The 24,638-nt window shown below is 55.0% G+C and overlaps 1 protein-coding gene and 1 pseudogene across 2 annotated transcripts in view; one reads left to right on the forward strand and one right to left on the reverse strand.

Moving 5' to 3' along the window:
• The window catches only part of LOC309601782 (talin-1-like), a 33,758-nt pseudogene extending 24,235 nt beyond the window's left edge, over window positions 1-9,523 (reverse strand). Inside the window, exons 1-8 of the transcript in view lie at window positions 9,394-9,523; window positions 7,050-7,147; window positions 6,683-6,812; window positions 6,305-6,457; window positions 5,843-5,985; window positions 5,291-5,418; window positions 4,722-4,782; window positions 4,329-4,433 (exon numbers count right to left, since the gene is read on the reverse strand). The product of the transcript in view is annotated as a talin-1-like (transcript). The remainder of the gene's footprint in view (window positions 1-4,328; window positions 4,434-4,721; window positions 4,783-5,290; window positions 5,419-5,842; window positions 5,986-6,304; window positions 6,458-6,682; window positions 6,813-7,049; window positions 7,148-9,393) is intronic.
• A 7,503-nt stretch (window positions 9,524-17,026) lies between these two features.
• Window positions 17,027-20,706, forward strand: LOC309601541 (cyclic AMP-responsive element-binding protein 3-like; the record flags this gene model as incomplete). Its single annotated transcript, XM_082334590.1, has 9 exons — window positions 17,027-17,161; window positions 17,239-17,512; window positions 17,725-17,837; window positions 18,060-18,152; window positions 18,741-18,847; window positions 19,369-19,437; window positions 19,585-19,669; window positions 19,802-19,883; window positions 20,336-20,706. The coding sequence occupies 9 exons, from the start codon at window positions 17,027-17,029 to the stop codon at window positions 20,704-20,706; spliced, it is 1,329 nt and encodes a 442-aa protein (XP_082190716.1).
• Between the last annotated feature and the right edge of the window lie 3,932 nt (window positions 20,707-24,638).

Raw genomic sequence — 24,638 nt, forward strand, 5'->3', positions numbered from 1 at the left:
GTCAAAACCTTTTTTATAATGTGATCCAATGCCTGCTCTTGTTCCTTCGTCAGGCTTCGTCGTTCATCGGCTCTGGTTGAGGTTCCCAACAGAGGCATCAAGGGAGCTAGATCATCATTAGTTATTCCACTAACTGACCTTACCCACTGTAAATCTCCCATTAGTTTTTGAACATCTGAGAGCGTCTTAATGTCTGTTTTGAGTATGATCTTCTGTGGTCTGACTGTGCTCCCAGTAATTGTCCATCCTAAATATTGCCATGGATTTTGTCGTTGTACCTTTTCTGGAGCAATTTTAAGACCTTTCGGTTCTAAGGTTTCTATTAACCTTTGTAAAGTTCCTTCCACATCCATTTTTTCTCCAGCAATTAAGATATCATCCATATAGTGAAAAACTAGTAAAAATGGATGTTTCATTCGGAATGGTTGTAAGGCCCACGCTACAAAATTTTGACACAGAGTAGGTGAGTTTTTCATTCCTTGAGGTAGTACCACCCAATGGTATCTTTTTGCCGGTTCCTGTTTATTGATTGATGGTACTGTAAATGCAAATTTTTCTGCATCTTCAGGATGCAAAGGAATAGTAAAAAAACAATCCTTCAAATCAATGATGAGGAAGTCCCAATTTTCTGGGATCGTCACAGGGGAGGGTAATCCTGGCTGTAATGCCCCCATATTTTGCATTACAGCATTCACCGCTCGTAAATCATGCAACAATCGCCATTTTCCAGATTTTTTCGGGATGGTAAAAACGGGTGTGTTCCAAGGGCTTGTGGAAGGCACAATGTGACCTGCTTCTAACTGTTCTTTAACTAAATTTTGTAAAATATGCAGCCTCTCCTGTTTCAGCGGCCACTGGTCTACCCACACTGGCATTGTCGTAGTCCAGGTGAGTTTTAAGATGGGCTGCTCAACCATGGCCGCTCCTAAAAATGCTGGGTTACAAGTTTGGCTCCCATTTGGGATAATATATCCCGACCTATAAGAGCTACAGGCAAGTGCATTACATATGGCCTTGTGGTAACAGTGGTACCGTCTTCAAAATTGAATGCTATCAGTAATTTGCTAATCATCGTGCATTGTGCCCCCCCGACTCCCACAACACTGGTAGCTGCAGGTACCAGTGGCCAATGACGAGGCCATTTTGTGATAGGGACAACAGTTACATCTGCCCCCGTGTCAATTAACATTGACAGTACTAAAGATTGTCCATTAGGATGTCTTAATGTTACCCTTTCTTCAGGTTTTCCCTTGGCAATATCTATTGCTAATAACACATTTGGTACTCCTGTGGATCCAAAACCTCCATGCCCACGTACAATTGAATGCGCTTTAGGGACACACGCATGAAATGGTATTAATTGAGCTATTTTAGACTGTGCTGGTATTGTAAGTGGTGGCGTTAAGGTATATACCATAATCTTTATGGTTCCACAGAAATCCGCATTGATGAGTCCTGGTACTATAAATATACCTTTTCGTGATATTGAAGAACGGCCTATGAGCAATGCACTCAACCCATGCCCTAGAGGTCCTTGTTGATCTGAATCAATTAATTTAACCTCAGACGTTGTTAAGGTTATGTCTACTGCTGTTGCCAGGTCCACTCCGGCGCTACCGGCTGTGGCGGCTGTGCAGCGGTCCAAGCACCCTGCACTTGTGTCTTCACGCGTGGGTGTGGTGCGCTCCGTGCCGTGTTTCCCAATTTTCGACATTCTTGGGTGTCGTGATTATCTTTTTTACAATTCGTACACCATTTTTCTTTCTGACCCTCAGTATTAATTGGACTCCTACATTCTTTTTTAAAATGGCCTAGTTTTCCACAATTAAAGCACTTCTTGTCCTTTTTTCCCCCTTGCTTTTTTGATACCAACGGCTTCACTGCTGCACCTACAGCTGCGGCCATAACCGTAGCCTTTTCTTGTTCTAACATTCGCTCAGCAGCCTCTAGCAACTGTCCTGTGCTGGATCCTCTTGGCAACACACTGAGTGCTCTTTTTGTTTTTTCATTAGCATTATCAAATGCAAGCATATCTAAGAACTTTACTTTCATTCCCTCATCCATATCTGGATGAGCCATAATTGCAGCGTGCAAACGATCAATAAACTTGCCGTACGATTCAGTGGGTCCCTGCCTTACAGCGGTAAAAGCAGGTCTAATTTTCTCATCGTGCACGTTAATAAGAGCTTTATAAGCTAACTCCTGACTCAATTGCAATGCCTCGGTAGCAAACTGCGCTTGCCAATCAGGTCGCGTAAAAGGCCCTGCGCCCATTAACATTTGAGCCTGGATTCCGAATAACGGATCGCCTTGTTGTCGAGGTATTGAAGCTGCCCTATCACAGGCAGTTTGCCAATGTTGGAAAAATTGTAGTTGTTGCGATGGTGGTAATAGCATCTGGACAATCATTCTAGAATCATAAGGAGTTAATAACTGTGCTGAAAAAATGTGCTGTAATATAGATTGAGTATATGGTGATTTTAAACCATATTGAGTAACAGCACTTTTCGCTTCTTTCAATATTTTCCAGTCCAGTGCTTCCCATACACCTCTCCCATTATTATCAACTACAACAGGAAAAGCCATGGGTAAAACCTGTCCCTCTATCATGGCATCTCGGATAACACCTTTCCATCGCATTGACGGATCCCCAACTCCTCCCACCAACATCCCTTGCCCGAATACCCCTCCACCCCCCGATGGTTGTTGTGGTGGCAAAGACGGAAAAGCACCAGTTTCCACCGGTGCCCTAGTTGGAGCAAAAACGTTGGGTGCTGACCGTCCTGGGTATAATGCGGACAGTGACGTTGGTGGGTTTTCTGGCGGGGCTGCCAATCGCGCTTCTAAAGTCTCCAGTCTTTTTATCAATTCCTGTAATTCAGCTTTCTCCTCTAGAACACCATTGTTTTCCTCCTCCTCTTCGCCACCTGGTGGCGAAGGAGGGTAAAGTGAGGTGGTCGCCACCGGTGAGGGAGGTCGATTTGGTGGATCGGCCTCATCATAACTCGGAGGGCGATCCGACTGTGGTACATCGGGCGATGGCGGAGTAGCCTCCACAGCGTTTTTTTCTGGTGACTGCACTTCGGTGGTGGTGGGAGCTGCAGTTGCAGTCCCTGCTAGGATCCGGACCCCTCCTGCAACGCGGGCCGGGGTCGCTGCAGGGATTGTCGGACCCGAAAACAACATACTGGTTGCAGAGGTGGGCCCGTCACCTGGAATCAAAGCCGCGAATGCCGATGCAGCGACTTGCCGCTCCTCCCCCATGCTTTTTAAAGTTTCATTAATCAGTCTCCACACAGTGGGGAATTTGCTTGTCTCTTTGGATCCTTTACTTATTTCTTCCCACAGTTCTGCCCCTATTTTCTCCCATGTCATAGCATCAAAGGCAACTCCAACCGTGGGGATCAAATCCTTTCCTTTTGCCCAGAGCAATAATGCTTTCAGAGTAGACGAGTCACAACTTATACCTCTCGTTGAGAGGATATGTTGGAGGAGCTTAACCACCGCTGACTCTTCTTTTGTCATGGTAGCCCCCATCTCCTCCCCGGCCGCTCACCTGATCAGGGTGAGATTCCACCTTTCGCGCTAGCGTTTCCCGAGCGCCGGGGCAGCACTCACCTTCGGCCGGCTTCCGCCCCCTGCGTTCTCGGTTTCGTCAGAAAATCCAACTCCGATCTGAGGGTCCCTGTTCGGGCGCCACCTGCTGACGCGGAAGTCACGGACACAGCACACGATCAATATGATCAAGCAAAATGTCGGTTTATTACATACACAGCTTAGTTAATATAGTTTCTGGCCTTCCTGATCATGCATAAACTTATCGCTAATTGGTTAACTATGTTTGGCAATATGCTGTTCATGCGCTACTAGCAATATTCTGATTTGTTCATAACAATAGTTCACACGCACCGCCCGCTTCTCCCATATCTTGTTTTCAGCATTGCAAGCCAATAGTTTCTTCCTCTTAATCTGCTTGTTTCATGTCTTCCAAACCGCAGTCGACCTTTGCAGCATCCTTGAATTCCTCTTGCGTTAAATGCAGATTAAGTCCACATAGTCTGAGTCTGGGTTGCTCACTACATGTCCTTGGCTTTTCAGATATCCCACACCCAAGGCCACACTTTCAGGTGGTGACAACCATGACATGGGGCTTGAAAACGAGAAAAAGCATGAACCAAGAAGTGGGAAGGCAGTGCACAGGGAAGGCCAAGAAGGACAGATAGTGGGGACGCAGGGAAAACTGGAGCAACGCAGGTTGATAGGTAGCAGCTCAACAACAGAGAGATGTTGGAGAAGGGAAATTTTGGCCAGGGGATCCACTGCTCTACCTTGACCAGGAAGAAGGAGACCCCATAGGTCTTGAGGGAACGGGCAAGTTTCACGTAGCGAACTTTGGCCTCGATCTCGCTCATGATCCCGCAGTTCTTGTGGGCCTGCAACAGCAAAGAGAGAACATCATGCTAGCTCCACGGTCCCCTGGCTATGCCACCATTGCCCTGTCATTGTCTTTCCAGGCTCTCTCCACCCCACCAGTGGCCCCTGCCCCTGCTACAGCATCCCTCTGAGACCTCAGGAGCTGCCTTGTCTGCCCACCTACAGCTTTGTGCTCCTATTTCTCACCTGCCAAGCCACTACATGCTGCTTCCAGGGACAAGAACAACCTCAACCTTTGGCAAGGAGGAACAAGAAGCCCAGGTCTTAACACCCCCCCTTGCACGTACCATGAAGATCTTGCGCTCCCCTTTCTGCTTGATGTACTCCTTGGGCAGGAAATCCTTGAGTCTGCCAAGAGACAGCCAAGCCAGCTGTTAGCAGCAGAGCCCGAAGCCAGCATTTGTCTTCGCCTACAAAGAGGCCCAACACAGAGCCTTGGACAAACCCCTGCCAGGGCATGGGCTGGGAGTTTTTGGGAGCAGGAAGGATGTGGGAGAAGTTGCTGCAGTAATGAAAGCTGCCTCAGGAGCCACCCTGCCCTTGGCAGGGTGGAGGTGCTAAGGATGCAGCACCTCACATGGCATCAGGGGAGGCTGTACAGCAGGCTGAGGTCCCCCCCATCAGAAGGGGAGCTGGCTGCATGTCCCAGGGAGGTGCCAGAGGGAGCAGGACAGGGGGCTGGCACCCCTTGCAGCTGGCATGGACCTCCACGCTTAGGCACCGTGCTGCAGGGAGGAGAGGGGTCCACTCCAGAGACGTCCGCATCCCCAAGCACTGTGTGCTGGCACAGTGCTGGGGACTGCCGAGCTGCTCAAGCCACCTGGAGACAAGCCCAAGGGCTCCCCGGGACACTCACTCCAGAAAGCCTGGCTTGTGCTTCGGCTCGTTGTGCGGCCCGAACTGGATCTGGCACTGGTAGCCGGCAAACTCGCAAGCTTTGTCAAAGGAGACAGGGTGGGAACCATTAAGGATGTCATCGCGAGCCTGCGTGGGAAGAGAAGACACCACTGTGGGCTGGGCAGCCACACAGCCCTGCCACCGCTCCCCTCCACACCAGGCAGGACCTGTTTTCCAGGCAGAAAAGAAGTGGCCATGAAAAAGAGGAGGATCTAGGGGCAGGCTGTCCCCTACAGGGCCCATCACCATGCCTGGGAGAGGAACAGCAGCAGGACTTCAGGATGGTTCCTACCAGGCAGAGGAGACATGGGATCCCCTGGGGAGCTCTAGAGTACACAGAGGGCAGGGCTGGGATTGCCAGTGTTGGCTCTTACCCAGGAAATCTCTCCTAGGAGATAACTGGGCATCCTGAAGTGCCCCCTATGGTGGCTCCCGGCCAAAACCCTCAGCCACCAGCCCTGGCAGGGGGGTGGCATGGGGCAGCAGAGAGAGGTGCTCCAAGGAGCTGTACCTGCACATAGAGCAGGTTGAGCTGCACAGGATCTCACGAGTCCACATTCTGGTCAGAGTAGAAGAACTTGCGCCGCAGCAGCAGCGTTTCATTGTCATCAATGCCTTGCTCACGCAGGGTCCGGCCATGGTCCAGCCAATTCACTGCAGGCAACACCAGGACATGAGCATGGGCGGACACCCAGGCAGGGCTGGTCCCGGCCCCAGGGCTGCTCATGCAGAGCAAGAAATGGATGTCTGTTTGGTGCATCCTGGCTCTCATCCCTCTGCCCTGGGCCTCCACACAGAAGGAGAGACTCCAAGGAGCGTAGGCACATGTCCCCTCGTCACAGTCCTCTCTACTCCCCTGTGTTGGGTCTTCCCCTTGCAGGGAGGGGCCCTGCTCCCCTCCCTGCCCACCAGCTCTCCTCCCCGCTGCCTTCGGCACAGGCTGACCCTGTCCCCAGCATGTGCAGGCACGTACACTCGTCATCCGTGTGCAACTTCTGCTTGAGCTTCTCCATCTTCTTCTCATCTCGCAGCAGGGTCTTGTCCTTCTTGAGGGTGCTGGTAACCTCCTCCTTCTTCTCTTCTATAATCTCCCGAACAAGTGAGTACTCATCGTAGTTGGTGATGCCTGCAGGAGTGCAGAGGACCAAGCTCAGCATGACATCAGTGCCAAATACAGAGCCTGAAACGATGCAGGGGTGCAGAGCGGTGTCCCCTCCCCAGCATCACGCACCCCTCGGACATCCCTGCTGCCAGGCTATCTGCTGCAGAGCTGCTGCTGGTACCCCCCACCAGACGCTGCCATCTCTCCCCACCTCCCTTCCTACCCCTTGCTGCTGCCCCCTCCTCTCACCAATCCGGGCACAGATTGTCATGAGCATGTCCATGACTGTTTTGGAGTCATCCACCATCACCGTTTTCACTGTCCCATCCAGCATGCGGATCTTCAGGGGCCACTGCTTCTTCTTGTACTCCATGGTGTCCTGTGAGCACAGCAGAGCACAGCTCCCAGCAGCAGCACCGGCACAGGGCGCCTACATCCTACCACCATGCTAACAGCTCCCACCTCCCTGGTGCAATCGTGAGGGGGGGGCATGGGGTACATCCAGGCACAATGCAAGGCAGCAGGGCAGGCACCTGCAGCACCTCCCCACCGTGGGCACATCTAACCACAGAGCCGAGGCCGGTACCAGCTGGAAGGACACAGGATGGATGCTTACCCCATTGAGAAGCATGTAGTAGTCCAGAGCCTTCCCAGCCTCCAGCCAGATCCCTTTCTTTGGGTCTTCATCTGAGAGGAACAGCCCAAAATCATTGGCTGAAAAACAGATAAAGCCTCTGCCAGGATAATCCTGAGCAGGACAGGGCCACCAAGATGCCAGCCTGCGCCCAGGGATGCGCCTGCAGCCCAGCACGCAAAACACAGCAGTACTGTGCACACTGGAGCCCAGCAAAAAGCTGGCAAGCAAGCTTCAAGGTACATGTTTTACCATATAGTTATCTATGGAAAAATTCATCTGAAGGATGCCTATGCAATGCCAAACTTGGAACTGACACAACTGAAGGAAGAGCTTGGAGTTGTGGTTGACAGCGCTCTGAAATCTTCAGTGCAACATGTAGCAGCAGCCAAAGCAAGGTAGCAAAATGCTGGGCATCACCAGGAAGGGTGCTGGGAACTGGTTTATAAAACCTAGACACATCCATACTTTGAATACTCCATGGTGGTGTGGTCTGCACCTCCCCAGAAGGACACAGCGGAGTTTGAAAAGATACAGAGATGGGCAACTTAAATGATGGAGCCTTGGTACGAGGGACTAAAGAAGCTGGGACTCCTCCGTTTGGGGAGGAGGCTGAAAGAGGATGGGATCAAAGTTTACAAGGTCTCAGAGGTGATGAGAAAGTACAGAAGTGCTGTTCACCAAATCCTGCTCCCTCAGGGCTGGGCTACCCAGTGAGGGCGCTGATGATGCCTTAGCAGTGGCACCCCGGCTTGGACCCACAGGGATGGCCCTGTCATCTTGCTGCAAGAAGCCAGGACCACGCCTGGCTTTGCCCTGGGAAAGGTCCTTCTCCGCCTTTCCAACAATCCCTCGCTGCAGGCTGTCTTGGCTGGCTGCTAAGTTTATAATGAGTCATCTCGTTGGCAGCTCTCTGCAGGGAGGGACAAATTCCTGAAGCACCCCACTCCTGCCTGGCTAACACTGCTGTTAGGATCCTACTGAACAGGGAGCAGAAAAATCGCTGAGGCTTTCCTTTTTATATTAAAAAAAAAAAAAGCTATTTTCAAAGCAAATTCTAAAAGGATAATTCTAAAGCACAGAAAACTGAGCAGCTTGCCCCAGATCCATAGCTTGGGCAGGGAGAGGCGCTTCCTGAGACAGAGCAAGAGCAGCTCTGGAAACCTACACCGAAGCTCCTCCAGTCCAAACATCACAAAAAAACAGGGCAGCTCAAAAAGGGACCCCCAAGTGCCACCGGGTAAGGAGAGCAAAGAGAAACAAAAGCTGCAAGGAACTGATAGGAAAAGAAAAGCTGTGAGCAACTGAAAAGGAACTTGGGAATAAGCAATTCCCTTTAAGGTTTTCCCCTTGCCTTTTTTTTTTTTTTTTTTTTTTATAAGCAGGCTGGCTCACACCCAGGAGCAGGAAATGCAACACCGTTACAGCCCTGCATCCACATAAACATCCAGTCCCTCTCCGAAACTGAAAGCTGTGATCCGCCATACCGTGTCCCACGGGCCAGATGGGCACCACATGAGAAGGCATTTCCTTTCATCCATGAGGAATTCGCAGCTCCCAGATGTTGCTGTGCTCCCCCTCCTCTTCCCACAACTCCTGACCTCCTGTTTGCTGCCTGCCCAATGCACGGCTCTCCTCAGTGGCAGAGCCGCTTTCGGAAGCGGCAGGGACCCAGGAAAGCCCCCAAGATGATGTCCCAGTGCTCCAACCCCCCCGTCCATGCCAGAGACAGGCCACATCCGTGTGGGCATGAATTGCATCATGAGCTCATGTGACATAAGCTTACTTTTGAGCTTTGCGGCAGCAGGGAGATATTAGAGCTGAAAAAGCTTAGCAAGGTAACGGAGTACCAGCACAGAGTCTGGCAGAGAGCTACCGGGGGGGACAGACCTGATGGAGGACTATATATTCCCCAAGAAAGTAAAAATTAACTTATATGATTTATTAATGCTCGCTACAACCCCTGCGACTGTTTAAACCCACCTAGTCCTGGCTAGTGGTGATGAATGCAAGTAGGAGAGAGGAGCAGAGAAAGGGCAGCAGGCTCAAAGAGCTCGACGAGTATTTCACTTCCAAACGTGTTTTCCTACCTCCCAAGCCCCCAAATTTCTTCTGGGGTGTCAAGGAGGGAGCCCGAGGAGCTCAGCCCCTCACCTCAACCAGGCAGGAGGACTTGGACCTTGCTCCCCCCACTGCTCTGTGCCAGCTGGGAAAGCCCAGACAGGCATGGGGACAAAAGAGGAAAGGGAAGCCAGTGAAATGCCAGGAGCCAAGCCGGAGTGGCCCTGGCACGGCAGCACAGCAGACAGCCCCACCACAGACTTACGCTGTCCCATCTGGGCCTCGGGCACCCGCTCACGGATCATTTGGCAGGCATCGTACACCATGGTGGAGGGCTCGAACTGCATCATCTTCACCACGTTGCCGATGCTGATCTTCAGCAAGAGGGCAACCATGGTGGTGGCTTGGCTGTCCCCACTCCTGTGTCACCTGCTGGAGGAGACAGCCGGGTTAGCTCTGACTGCTGTCCCTACACGGTCCCCTCCAATGTGCAGGGTCCTTCCTCTTCCTCCGGCAGCACCTCTTCTCCCCAAAAGCTGGGACCTGACTTCTAGCGGCAAGCAAGGGCTGCACCCTACGCTGGTGAGCCTGCGAGGGGGTCCCACTTTCCAGCCCCATGCTGACCCCGGGGTCTCTGGCCAGCGTTGGGACCCTTGTCTCCCCATCCCAAAGCCGATTTTGTTCACCTGCAGGAGTGATGGCAGCTGGTACTCAGCAGAGATGCTGCCAGCAAGGAGGAAGCAAGCACGCAGGAGCACACGAGATAAGCCAGGAGAGTGTGACAGAAGGGGTTATAATTAAACCTGCCATGACACAGAAGCCACAAGAGGAAAACCAAGCTTTGACCCGGAGCTGGTGGGGCCCTGCCCCGGCTATCAGGGCCCCCCCATGTCGCCAGCGGACGGTGCTGAGCTGGCAGCTTGAGCACAGAGGGACCCAGAGGGATGGAAAAGCCTGTAGTTGCTCGGGGAGGCAAGATAAGGGCACCAGGCACTGAACCTGCCCATTAAAAATAATTACCTGGGGAAAGCACCGCTCACGCTAAGTACCACATTGGCACTTGGAGACTGGGGTCTATGGCAGCAGCCGCGGCACAAACCCAGGGCAGGGGAGCCCATGTGCTGGGCGATGCACAGGAGGGCGAGGGACCCAGCTGCTGCAGCTCTTGCTGCAAGGGCACACGAGAGCTGCACCACGCCATCTGAAATGGGCCCCAAGCTGGGTCCAGCTTGAAGGGTCAGCTTCAAGCTTGAAGGATTGCGTAGATCAGCTTCAGAGCAAACACCCCTCAACAGGGCTTCGAAACACCAGGTTTAATAACACCTAATTAGAGCAACGATATTCTTACAGGAGAGCAAAATTGGAAAGAAATAACAAAAGGAGGTTGTAAATAAGCGCCGCCCCCCCCACTTGCCTGCTGTGGCTTGTAGGGTGAGCCCTTTCCTTTGGGTTTACCTGCCGTGCAGCAGCTTTCAGTGCTTTCCCAGGTTGCTGCATGCCTTGGGGTCCCTGCGCCAGGTCCTTCTCCCTGCCCCACTGCTCCCTGCCCTTCTCAGCATCCCCAGTCCCCGGTCAGCCCCAACCCGATGCTCTCCAGTAGTGACACCCCTTTTCCTCTCCCTGACAGCCTACTCATGGGGAAGGATTCCCCTGCTCTGCCTTGACCCAGGCTGCCTTGTCCTTAAACCCCAGCTGGTAGGAAGACACAAGAGCACTGGTGGGATGCACCATATCTGCTTGTCCTCTTTTAGACTGATTTTCTCCTACCAGGCCTCCTATTATGGCTGTCAGGGAAAGGTTACCAGCCACATGCATCCTCAGCCTGGCCCGGGAAGGTTCTCGGGCAAGACTTGCTAGCAGCCTCCCTCGCCTGCCTTGCACCACAGCAGCAGATGGCAAGCCTGTGCATCCCTGCCTGGCACTGCCGGCTTCGATCCCCCGCAGAAGGGGGTACACTGGTACAGGCTGCTTCCAACCATGGACCCAAGCAGGCTAGGGGCAGGACCTGTGATGGATAAAAAGTTCCTGCATCTGATTTTGGGCAGGAGCAAGTCAGAGCAAGGAGAGGTGGAGGGCAGGGGTCCCACTCCTTGCAGAGCCACAAAGCCGTGTGGGAGGCAGAGACAGAGGAGCTTGCTGCCTCTGCCAGCACATGGAGCCGCTCCAGCTCTGCATTCCTGAGCTGTTCGGCAACGTTTCTGTGGAGGCCCGTGACCCCCACTGGCTCCGCTGATGAGGAATGAAATGCATTTTGGGTCCGGAGCGAGGGAGCCCACTGGCAGCGGGAAGGAGGCGGCAGAGGCGCCCTGCATGTGCCACTGCTGTCCACCCAATAGCACCAGCAAAGCTGCAGAACCGAAGGGATGAGGAACACCCTGCCATAGAAAGGGCTTTTTGAGTATTTCATACACAGGGCGGGCTGCTGCAGTCACCAGGCATCTTCTCACTCAACATCTTCTCTATATCTAAAAATATTCTTGAGTTGAACATAAAGCTGCTCTCTGTCCCTCTGCAGGAAAAGGAGAACATGCCACCACCAGGACAAGGTCAGAGACCACGAAGGAAGAGGAGGGGAGGATGCTGGATGGCAGAGAGGAACCGAGAGGAGCCAGGCCATGCCGGTGTTGCTCCTGCCCTGGCCATTTCTGCAGCTTCCTCTTGCCCTCCCAGAGCCACCCAAAATCAGGCGTTGCACCGGAGGCACCCCCCCTTAGCATGCCCTTCACAGAAGCCACCGTGCTTTCCAAGACCTCGCAGGAGGATAACTGCTCAAGCCTTCCTACTCCTAAGCTCTTACAAAAACGACAGAGCTTAGAAGGGAAGGTGCTTACAACATCAAGCAAGCCCTCAGAGAAAAGGGAGATAAATGGTTCATTTTAATTCCCATATTCTACAGAAACAGTTCAGGCTCCAACAGTTGAACTTTGCTGATATTAATGCCTAAAGCAGAAACGCTCTCTGCTGCATAAGAAGCGCCTCTTCAAACCCTGGAGAGATTTGTCAGCAAACGTGGCAATTAATCACACGAGGTTTGCAAATCTGCCCGCACACCTCCTCCTGCAGACCTCTCCTCTCCGGGTACCACGTAGGGAAGGAAAAGCCAGACTAGACATAAGGGACGGGACAGTGTGGGAGCCTGGTGCTGCAAACCAGAAAAATAAAGGAAAAGGACAGCAAAATTCAAGCTGTCCCTCTGGAAAGAAAAAAAACCAACCAAACAAACCCCAAACAAACCAAGTCTTCATGAACACACACCAAATTTCTGCGCTGGCTCACCTCCAGAGCAAGCAAACCCGTTTGCAATTGGTTGTCAGTATGCAAAGGCAGATAAGTCACCGGAGCAGTGAGCCGGCCAACCGGCAGCCAGATTAAGGCACTTTCTGCATTTTATGGCAAGCTGCGTGCAACCCTTTGAGCCGCGAGCGTGCTCCTGAGCCGATCCCAAAATGGGGGGGGGGGGAAGTTCTTGGTGGGGTCCAACCCCCTCGGGAGCCATCCCGGCTGCCTTCATCTCACCCCACACTAGGTGAGCAAAACCATCATCGTGGCAGAGGTCTCCTGGCTTGGGGCTCTGCCTAAAGGCAGGGCCAGCACAAGCAGGGCCAGCCACAGGGAGCCAGTGCCACGCCAGCCCGAGGAACCACTGCGTCATTACTGGGACCACTGAGAGTAAGTTTTCCATCACATGACATAACTGCTATATTTGTATTGGCCGAGTTTAGCACTGCAAGAACAGTTACAGAGGTTTTATATCTTTAAAAAAAAAAATCAACCAAAATTCAATAGCATCAAAGCAGCCTGCCGGCGCACTCACAGCAAGTTTCCAGAACAAGCCACAAATCTTCAAAGGCAACAACTTCACCATTTTTAATGTGCCCATTCTAAGGGAGACTCTGGATGAGGTTTGGGTTTGGTGTTTTTTTTGTTTTTTTTTTTTTTTTTTTTTTTTTTTTTTTTTTTTTTTTTCCAGCAACACCAAATTTCATTTGGGAAAGGCCCTGCTCTGGACCACCCCCAGGCTGGGGGTGAAGCAGCGCCGGGAGCTGGCTGCAGGAAGCTTTATCAGCTGCAAACCGCCCCACTGCTGGGGCTTTCCACAGGCACAGGGCTGCCCGCCTGGCCAGCACAGCTAGGCAGGTCCCAGGCCACCATGACGCCTGCCAGCAGCGGCTCTGCTCGCACACTGGCGTTTGCACAACAGCAGAAGGAACTGGGTCAAAAATTAACCCAGTAAGAAGTTGGATCCGGCTCTGGACAGATCCTCCAGTATGGGACTGGTATACACAGCAGGCACTGGGGGCACAGGTGGCTCAGCCTCATGATGATGGGAAGGCTGAGCCAGCAGCCCTGGCCGGTGACAACGCTGCACGCTGCTGAGCCGATTCAGTCCGCTTCCTCTTTCCCAGCTGCGTGGCCACATTGGACGGTGAGATGGTTTCTTCTAGCTGGGGCCAAGCTTGCTCCTGGGGAATATAAGTGGCTGGTGAGCCCAGCCCCACAGCACCTCTGCGACCACCCAGCTATTACCCGCAGCTGGGGCAAGATCATCCTCTTGCCCCCACAGGGAGGGCAGCCCTGCTCAGCATGGGAAACAGGCAGGGGACAGGCAGTGGGGCTGGGGGATCACAGCCACAGCTGCAGGCAGCCCACAAGCTCACCCGCACTAGGTGAAGCGGCTCTGGCCATTAACTGCTGGCATTTCCTATGCGTCCCCAGGCCTGTCCGCTCCTGCCAGGCATCTCCTGCCCTCCAAAGGGAGGGGGCACAAACAGTGGCACCCCCGGGCTGCCCACCACCAAGGTAGGAACAGGGGCAAGCAAGGGCAGGAAGATGGCACGCTCAGTCAGTGAGAAGGAAGGCTCCCCACAGGTCCCTGTTTCCCAGCCTTCCTGCTCCCCTTCCCCAAATCTGCCAGGACATGCCACTTCAGGATGCACCAAGCTCCCGCCGCTGCCATTCAGTGAGCAAGCCATGCACTCAGCTGGTGCTCACAGCACACGATCATGTACATCGCGCAGCAGTGGCCGCTCATTTAGCACTTGGGGGGTTTCACCCCATGGTCTGCATGGGGGAGTTCGAACCCTTTACTGGGCAACCTGTGGGCTCCAGCAAAGCTAAAGATCCCAAAAGTATGTCCCCTCCCCTTCTCAGCAGCGAGGCACAGGGAGAGAGGAGAAGGGAGTAAACAATTATTGCTACCAAATATGAGTCTAACAGCCAGTAACGAAGCCATGGCAGAAGCATGTAGACATCCTGCCAGCAGATTCAAAGGGCTGGGGAGCTTGCAGGGGTGTGGGCAGGAGCCAGCAGAGAGCAAGGCTGGCCAGGGAAAAGGCAGAGAACGTGGCAGGGTTTCCCTTGCCCAGTTAGCTGCTCCAGCCAGGGCATGGTGGGGACCTGTGATTTTCCCTGTGGGGGGCCAGTCCTGCTCCACAGCACCCACCCCAGCCCCATACGTCCCACCCCAGTGCCGTGCCGCGCCCCATCCTGGGGGGGGGGCCACAACCAGCCTTCTGTGGCAGGACAATCATTGGGAGCTGCTAGGGTAACCTCCCCTGGCTGTGTCGCAGTTGCGGGGAGCATGTCCTCTGGCGTCCCCACCCAAAATTGCACAGCGGGCTGGAGACACCCTTCCCACTTGCTTCTCCCCTGCGTACAGGCAGGGCGGGCAGGAAGGGCAACAGGAAAACTTCACTACCATAACCAACCAGTGCCAAAACTCGTCCCCATAGTTTGAGGGCCTGTAGCCACACCCAGGCCTCTACCGCTCAGTCCCCAGGGACCCCCGAGGTGGGGATGCCAACCAGGGCCTGGCAAGCGTTGACTTCAGGTCAAGGCCTGGGGTGGCTGTTTTGGGGCAGGACAAGGACAGGGCCAGGATTAACGGAGCCAAGGCCAGGCCCAGCCCAGCCGTGCCTGCCTGCACCACCCCAGGGTCACCAGCACCGGCGGGTGCCGGTGCCCAGCAGGAGGGTGCCGCCAGCCCCGGGGGCAATAGGGCACGCCCCAAAACCAGGCTAAAGCATGATCGTCCCCTCAGAAGCCCCTGGGATGACCGCAGCCTCTCCTTCCCGGGGAGGCACCCCAGTGGGAGCAGAGAAGGCTCGGCCCCAGTAACCGAGACGCTGCCCCCCCCCCCCCCCCCCCCGTAAGCGCGGTCTCCCCCCAGGACATCCGCTTCCAGCAGCCACCGGGAGCCAGGGTACTACTGATTACCGGGACCCCATGCCGCCCCATCACCATACCTGTGTGCGGACAGGAACAGCGGGGCAGCACCGCCCGCTTCCCGCCCCACCGCCCCCCGCCGCGCATGCGCCGGGGCACCGCGCGCCGCCGGGCGGCACGGTTCGGCACGGCACGGCATCCTGGGGCTGCGATCCGCCCGGTCCCCCCACGCCCAGGGCTGCGCGCTGCCCGGCGCCCGAGCGGCACGGCACGGCACGGCACGGCACGGCACAGCACGGCACGGCACGGCGCCCGCACCCTGAGGCCGTGCTCCGCCTGCTGCTTCCACCCCTGAGTCCCTACCCGGCACGGCACGGGCCGCCACGCAACCGGAGTCCGGACACCTCCGGCCGTACCCCCTACCCACGGCCGCCGCGTGCTCCCACCACCCACGCGCTGTCAGCCAATAGACACCCACGCCGGCGCCTTCGCATCACCCCTAGGAGGGGCGTGGTCACCGAGCGCGCGCGGCCTGCTGGGAGGCTGGTGATGTCACTGGTGCTGCATTGGAAGCAGCGCGGTTTGGTGGTGTCGCGTTGAGGTGAGGGATGGGACGGGACGGGCTGGGCTGGGCTGGGGGATGGGACCGCCGTCCTCCCTTCGCCCCACCCGGGCCGGGGGGCCCTGCGGGTCGTTGGGCGCGGGGGCTGGCGGCTAGCGGTTAGGAGAGCTCGCAGATGTGGCATAGCCTGCCGCTGACAGCCCGCCGGTGGGACGCCTGGCCCTCCCGCGTGGGGCTGCCGCTGTCAGGCCTCGGGTTGTGCTGCCTGGCGGGGACTCGTTGGCTGCAGGCTCTGGCTGTGCCCCAGGCAGCGGCACGCCGTGCTTGCCTGTGGGCCAGCCCCACGGCTGGGGCTGTGAGAGGTTTTTTGGCTTCCTTTGGGTGGGTGTCCAGGCGGGGGGAATGGTATCTGCCCTGCATGCTCCTGTGACCCTTCTACCTCACATGCTGTTGTCTCCTCTTGTTTTCTTCCTCTCCTTGCTGCCTGCCCAGTGCATGCTTCCTAGATAGAAAGTCCTCATGTCTGTGGAAACAATGGGCCCCAGCATTGCCTGGACTCTGCCCACCTCCCATTCCTCCATTCCTCTCACTGTTCTGCTTCCTGTTGGCTACACTCTGCTCTCCGTGCCGTCTGGCAGGGCAGCCCTGCACACCAACTTCCTGCTCCTAGGCAGCTGGCACAGCAGCCCTGTGACTGGAGTCTGCCCTGGGCTTTTATCCTTTTTTTTTTTTTTTTTTTGTGTGTGTGTGTGTGTGTGTGGGCTGTGACACCTGTCAGCTAGATCTGAAATCTTAACAGTGCTAATGGGGAGGCTGTCCCAGCTGGCTGCATGCCAGGGGTATGGCACCTTTGGGCTTCAGTGGAATGGCAGGATCTTGCATACCCTCCATGGCAAAAAGTCTGGGGCCCTTCCACTTTCCCTCTCCTTCCTGCAGCTTTTGCATTCTGGGTGGAGCCTGGCTCCTGTGGCTGGGTCCCAGTAGTCTGGTGGGGCCACTGCTGCAGCTAACAGCCTTGTTGGGACAGTACTCATGGCCTGTTCATTGCTGCAGGGCCCTGGCAGCTGTTGCCATTGCATGGGGAGACTTTGTCAGTAGGGGCTGAGTGACATCCCAGAGAAGTGCTGGCGTCTCCTCTGGGGCCTGTTCTCACTTTGGGTGTTTTGCTCAGATGTCATGCCCAGAGGAATTGGCTGCCCTGGCAGATGAGGACCTGCTTGACTTCCTCCTGAAGGATGTTGCTCCCTGCCCTGAAATCCCAGGGGAGAACGGTCTGCTGGAAGACTGGGGCCTGCCAGAGCCTGAGGTGAGCTCTTCAGGAAGAATTGCTGCTGGTTTAAATAAGGTTTGGCTCCCTGCTTATTAAAAGCTTTTTCTCTGCAGCTCCTGAACAAGGAGATGGATGACTTCATCAGCTCCCTGCTGAGTCCCTTTGAAGATGAACCAGGCATGCTGCAGGGTTATTCGCCTGCTGACAGTGACAGCAGCATTTCTGAGGATCAGAATCTGTCCCATAGCCCTGGCAGTGACTTTGCCGGCAGCCCTCAGAGCTCAGACATTGTGCAGTTTGATCACAACTATTCCCTCCATCGGGATTGGCCTGTGCTTGAAAGTGTGAAGTCTGAAATGGCAGAAGGAGATGTTTCCATTGATCTTGGTAAGTGATGTGTGTGGGCTCTTTCTGTCCTGGCTACAGGCACAAAAGCAGTCCCACATAGGGGTTTTTTGGGAGGTGCCAGGCAGCGATAGAGAAAGCAGAGTTTGGTGGCTTTCTGCTGCCATAAAATTGTGGTTTTGTGCTACTCAAAGCTGGCTGGTTGAGTGCTGCCTCACTGAGGCCCAGAGCTTGACTCTCCTTTCCTTCCCCAGAGACATGGGTGGGTTTGGAAGGCACAAGTGAGGTGCTGGAACAGAGCTCCAGTTTCCCCATTGCTGTTGCTGTGGACACTGGACCCCAGCTTGTGCCTGGAGCCACTGTGCAGGTACTGACTGCCATGCCTTAGGAAGCGTGTGGGCCCCAGCCTTTGCTTTGCTCACATTTCCCCTTCTCTCCTGGCTTGGCTCCTGTGAGGGATATCTTGGAGGAAAGCGTGATGCTGCTTTGGCAGAGCTGATCCTGGTTCTGTAGGCTTTCTGCATGCCTTCTCTGCCCTAGGGTGGACTCCCTTTGCATTCTCAGCAGGTGTATTTTTGCTGTTTTCTAGTCTGACTTCCCAGAGCTGGTCCTGACAGAGGAGGAGAGGCAGCTCCTGGAGAAAGAAGCTGTTTCATTACCAACCTGTCTGCCACTGACCAAAGTGAGTCCTTGCTACAGCTTGTCACTCCCAAACAGACTTGGACCACTCAAACCCTTCAACCAGAGTAGGGGTTGAAAATGCAGGATGGTGCCTTGGTGAGAGCGTTAGCACCCAGGTGCTGCATTCAGGGCAGCATGTGACAGGGCTTGGTGTCTTCCTCCTCCCTTCGAGGCCCGGGGTGTGTCCACGTGCACAGCAGCCTCTGCTTTGCTAGTCAGGTAGATACAAAGAGCAGCAAGACCTGGCTGCTGTCAGTCTCCCCACTTGTGACTGCTTGCAGGAGGCAGTTACACCACAAGTGCCTTTTTCTTTCCACTTGCTTCATGTCTTGCGAGCTGTGTGCTTTTCATCTCCCTTATGTGTGTCTCACTCTTCTGCTACACTGGAGAAACTGCTGGCCTCATCAGCAGGCCAGAGTTTGCCTTGCAGCTCATGCAGTTCATTCAGCGGTGTGGGAGGGACAGAGGACAAAAGCACGTGGGTTGCTGCCTTTCTAAGCAGGGCTGAGCACTGAGATGTATGCAGGATTTGCAAGGGCTGGATTGCCAACGCCCTGGGGTGGCTGCTAATGAGAAATGGCCCTTGCAGGCTGAAGAGCGGCTTCTGAAGAAAGTGCGTCGGAAGATCCGGAACAAGCAGTCAGCCCAGGATAGTCGTCACAGGAAGAAGATCTATGTGGATGGCCTGGAAAACAGGTACGGGCACACAGCAGCCATGCTGTGCTGCTGCTGGGGTCTTGCTGCCCTGGGCAGAAAGTGAGGCTGACCCCTGTGGTCTTCTCAAGAGGCTCAGAAGTTCAGGGCATATCATGCCCTGCTCTCTTAGGCTTGGAGATGACACAGAGCTTGCTCCATTTGAGCCAGGTACTGGCCTGCGAGGTCCAGTGTGTTCTCCAGGTTAGGCTAGTTTGTAATACAGCCTGGTGTTGCTGATCTGCAGGGCTGATGCGCTGCTAGGAGTGAGCATCCTTAGGGATTAATCTGGTGCTTCTCTGCAGGACTGGGCAGGGCTTACCCCTCCCAAAACCTGGTGTGAGATGTCATTCTCTGGGCTTTGCTCCAGCTGGTGCCAGGTAGACCCCAGGAGCACTTGTAGCTGCCCCAGCCACCTGGAGTTGGTGGCTGATTCCCTGAGGGAGAGACTCTGGTGGAGTCCCTGCTGTTGACTAACAAAATATCTCTGTTTTTCCCCCGTGCTGTTCATCTTTCCTGGGAAGGGTGGCAGCCTGCATGGCTCAGAACCACAAGCTGCAGAAGAAGGTGCAGCTGCTGAAGAAGCAGAACATGTGAGTTGTTGTTGTTGTTGGACATGGCAGGAGATGTGGTGGGGAAGGTTGTTCCTCTTCTTGGGATTGTGGTCTGTCCCTGGCTGCAAAGGGTCAGGAGGGGGAGTGCAGCTCTTGGTTCAGCTGCTGCATTGCCTGCTCCTGCAGGTCACTGCTTGAGCAGCTGTGGAAACTGCAGGCCTTGGTGAGACAGTCCACCACCAAAACTACCACAGCAAGCACCTGCATCATGGTGAGTGGCTTCAGCCCCAGTGTCTGTGAAGGGGCCTCTGCTGTCCCCATGAGTCTGGGAGAAAGGCGTTTATTGCGGCCAGTGATGCCTACCTATGTCCTTTGAGGGCTTTGCTGATCTTTCTGTTTCCAGGTCCTGGTTCTGTCCTTCTGCCTCATTCTCTCCCCCAGCCTCTACTCGTTTGGGAGCAGAGAGCAACAGCTGGAGCTCAGAGGTGAGTGCCTGGGGGCTGAGGCATGGTTCCAGGTGAAGTGCTGCCTTCAGGGGCAGAGCACCTTCCTCGGAGACAGCCTGAACTCTGGGGTGCCTCCAACCCAGCAGCCCCTTGCCTGGGATGACCACTTGGTGTTTGGCTTTGCTGTCTTGCCCCAGCTCTGGACTCTTCCTCAGTCCTGTTGCGGAGGCCTGCCTGGCGGCAGGGCCCTGGGCCAAGGATGGTACCAGAACTGGACGTGTCCAGTCCCTCTTGGAGCACAAGCTGTGCTTGTGCCTGGCGGCTGTGCAGCATCCTCTCCTTGCCTCTCCAGGAGGAGGCAGCCCTAGCTGAACAGTTTGTTCCCCTCTTGTGGGCTCTGCAGTGGCCCGTGCTCAGAGCAGGATCGTGAGAGGCTGGTGTGTCCCGCTCTCAAGGTGGGAATGACAAGGCTGGCTCTCCCTCTCTTGCAGTGTTGTCACGGCAGATCCATGAGTTCCCAAACCAGGTTAGGCAGGCAGCACCTGATGTGCAGGAGGACGCTGCACTGGAGAGGCTCAGCCCAGAGCCTGAGGACCCCTTGTTGGGCAGCCTCAATCAGTCATGGAAAGAGGGATGGAGTCCACCCAAGCCCAATCCCAGATCTGCTTTCAACAGCAACTCATCCTCCGACCCTCCAGCAGCAGCGGGCTCTGAGCTGGGCCCTCCCCAGCCTCAGGAGCAGCACTCCCAGAATGACCCTTTGCACACAGCGGTGCTGGCAGCGTGGAAAGCCAAGAGGCAGGAGTGGGTGGAACGCACTGCCAGCGTTGTCATCCAGCAGCACCGTGCCGATGAGATGTGACTGCTGCCTCCTTCTGCCTGTTGGGGTGACACCGGGCACCCTGCTGGGCAGGGACAAGCAGAGCTGTGTTAATAGATAATTTATCAAAGCAAATGCTTTTGAATACTCCTGAATGCTGGCAGCTCAGAGGGTTTACCAGGGAGGAATTGTTTTAGGGATGACCTGATTTTACACTCTGCTCTGTATGTCCATAGCAGGACCCTATCTGAGATGGGGTAGGAAATTGTGGGAACTTTGCTATGGCTGCTGACGTGGCCTGCAGCTCGGGGTGTGTCCTGTGGCTTGTGGGGATGGGCTGTGGCATATGGAGGGTAAAGGCAATTGGGCCTGAGGTGCCTGTACCTGATCTGACTGGAGGCAGGTGGTGATGAATGCCACTTCTTCCCTGCCCAAGTGGAGGTGAACAGGCTGGGTCCTGCACTTCTTACTGTGTCTGATGGCCACAAGCATCTGTCCCTTGTCCCTTCCCTTTAATCCTGCAGTGTTGCCTGATTTCTGGGTGTGAGATGGCGAGCTGACCTTCAGTGCCCTGGCAGGGAGCAGTCCTGCCATTGTGACAGACCCTGTGTTTCCCCTGTTCCTGCTAGGTGTTGAGCTACGGGCACAGCTCCTGGCCTGGCTAGAGAAGGTGCTGTGGAGTTCCTCCTGAGCCATGCATGCTGTTTCCCTTTGTAGGGGCTGAGCCTTTCATCTCCCACAGCCCTGGGAGCAGGGCTTTTGGTGCATGCCTCAGGGAGAGAAGGCGTGCCTTGAACTGGACTGCGGAGGGGGGCGTGGAGCAGAGAACAGCAGAGCTGTTTGCTCTTCTGAAGGCTTTCCTGGCTGTAGGCTGGTTTCAAAGCTATGTCCTCGTGTGCCTGAGCTTTGCTGCACTGGCTGGTGAGGCAGTCAGCTGGCTCTGGTTGCACCCCAGGTCTGTGCAGAAACACTTTGAGCTGGCAAGTGGTGTCTCCTGGAGTGCAGCTTAGTGGTACCTGTTGAGCATCTCTCCTTGTCCTACTTCATATCTGCACTGGTGAGGACATTTCCTTATTAATGATGTGTAAATAAATATTAATGATGTGTAAATAAAAATTAACGATGCGTAAATAAAATGTGCCCTCTGTGTGACTGGGCCCTCCATGGTTGTTTTGGTGCAGGGCTGGGCTGCCAGTGGAGGCTAGGGGCTGTGCCAGGGGCTGGGAGTGTTGTGGGAGGAACCCAGTGGAAGCTGGTGGGGGGGGTGACCACCTGTGTAGCCTAACGAAGGGGAGCAGGTGCTGCCTTCACTTCCCATGGCTGCAGCTGTGCAGAGGGGCTTGTTGAAGCACAGTGCAAGTTTGCTGGGCAGTGCTCTGCTCTCACCCTCCTTCAAGGGTGCGCCAACACCCTTGAAATGCTTTTGGAGATAAATGGATGTGAGCACCCAGTGCCCATGTGTGACCTGTGCACACTGAAGCTGCTGGTGCAGTGGAAGCAAGCAGCTTCTCTTGTAGGAAGCACAAGGAGCCGGCATCTGCCCCCACTGCTGCTTTCATAATGGGGAACTGCACAATTGCAGGAAAGGGCACAGAACCAGGTGGTGAAATAGCCCAGTCCCTTCAGCTGGGGGCTGCAGAGAGGGCTCTGTCTGGTGAGTGGTTGCTAAATCAGGGCTGTGCCCTGGGTTCAGTTGGGATCACCAGATCTACGGGAGGCACTAGCAGACTCTGAGCTCAGACTGCTGAGCCCAGTGCAGGGTTTGGGGGCACGGGAGCCCAGTGAGGCAATGGCTGCAAGCAGCACTGCACTTGTAACCCGCCCAGGAAGCAAAGGGTGCTTGTGCAGACAGATGAGATATAAAATTGAGCACTATGTCTCTGCCTGTGGAGGAGAGACAGCCAGAGGGTGGCTCACCCACGGGCCGTGTCTCAGAACAGGTGACGGCACGCTTATAACGGGATCAAGTCGCAGCTCTGCTCTGCCCAGGGAGGGCAGCTCGCGAGCATCCCCAGGGAACCACTGAACCTTTTTCCCCAGGACCTGTGTGGTGGCAGGAAGGTCTAGGACCCTGTCCTTGCTTTCATTTCATTTTTTGCAGTTCAAGGCCAGGGTGCGTAATGCCACTGATGTCACCTGGAGTCCCTGGCCCGGTGCTAATTAATATCTGTATGAATTATCAGAAATAAAACACAGTGATGTTGCCAGCAATGCAGGGAGCGGCCACCGGAGCTGGTGTTTGGCCATGGGTGACAGGGTCAGCACCATGCTCTGCGGCAGTCTGGCTTGCTTGGCCAAATGTCAGGAGGGGAGATAGCTCTGCGAGAGTGGGCAGGGAGCCAGGCAAGCACAGCGGGCTCTTCATCAAACGCAGCCGAACACGCGCTCCTGCCACTAGGCACTGCCCACACCAGCCAGCACAGCCCTTCCACGCAGAAAGATTGTGGCAGAGGCTGGGACATCTCAGAGTCCAGAGCTGGTCCTAGTACTGCATTGGGAGTTTTGGGGATGGTTGCTCTGCAATCTCAGCCCGTGCTGCCCCAGAGCTGCTATTTTTCATTGCTTTCTGTGTTCTTGTGCTGGTCCTACAGCAAGTGGCTCTGAGCCAGCAAGAGGAAGCCCAGCCTGGGCCTCACACCTTGGGTTAAGGGGCAATGATGATAAAAATGCCCAGAATGAGTCCTTTGGCTGAGGAGGCTCACACCTTGTTTCCATCAGGCAGAGGAACAGGAGGAGCCTGGTATTTCTGCGACCCTCCTCCTCTTTGCTGCAGACTGTCCATGACATCTTTTTTCCTTGCATGTTGCAGGGATCAGAGCGCACGCCATCTGTGCATCGTGCACTGCCTGCATGCACATGCAGCCTCCACGTTCTGGCTTAGGTTGACGTTACAGTCCCTGCTTGCCCTTCCCGCTGTGTTCTCTCTGTTATTCCCGAGGTTGACTCACATCCCATGCATGTCCCCCGGCAGGTGTCTGCATCAGCAGCATGGGAGTGTGCCGATGGACCAGAAACATGAGCCTTTCGGGGCAAAATATTCTGCTCAGCCCTCGGTAAGTCCCATACAGGTGTTGCCGAATGGAAACCCTCTCTTTTTTGCTTGGTGACTCCCTGAGTGTCGGTAGTGCCATTTCCCTTCTGTGGTAGCAGCTTATATTGAAACTTTTTGAAAGTGTGAAATGGAATTTGTCTCCTATTGCTGGCTGTGTGACTGGTACAAAACACCTCCTGCTCACAGCTTTAAAGGAATTGGGGTTTCTCGGTGAGGTGAGAATTTCAGTCAGGAGCAGAAGACATATCCTCCTTTCTAAGGGAAACCTAAACCCCAGGTTAGCATCCATCCTATTTTTATCCACTAGCACCAGCTGCTGGATATTAGTGGAAACAGAAAATCCAGTAGAAATCTGAGTGCCTGGTTAAAAAAGAAGCTGGAAATACAGTGATGGAGCCACCACCTTCCCCAGCTCCTGAAACTGGGCACCTTGGCCCCAGGGCTGTTGAACCCTCAAGGGAGCTGGTTGTGTCAGGACTGCTTTGGCAAGGTGTCTGAGGCAGAAAGTGGAGAGGTTGGGCTGGGATGCCCGAAAAGAAAAGAAGCTGGTGCCAAATGCATCCTTCCCCTCTTCCCTTTCCCTGGCCACACGCTGTGTAGCAGGGGCTTGGCTGGAGACCCCCATGTGTGCATTGCTCGGGGGACATGGCCACACCGAGGGGGCTCTCTAGGGATGGGCTGTTTGGGAGCTTTCTCCTCCCCTGGTGCAGGAGGGCAGTTGGCAGCTGGCTGCCGCAGCACATCCACCAGGGCTGGGAACAGGAGGCTGCTGGCTCTGCAAAAGCCATTTGCAGCTGCCCCCATGCATTCGGGCGCCTGAGAAACTTCCTCCGCTCTGCTCGCACGGGGAGCCTGAGCTGCCTGGAACCTGCCCCAGACCCCACAGTGTCCCACTGAGGCTGTGCCTCATCCCGCCACCTGA

Source organism: Platalea leucorodia (assembly GCF_965183815.1).
Source record: "Platalea leucorodia genome assembly, chromosome: W".
NCBI lineage: Eukaryota > Metazoa > Chordata > Aves > Pelecaniformes > Threskiornithidae > Platalea > Platalea leucorodia.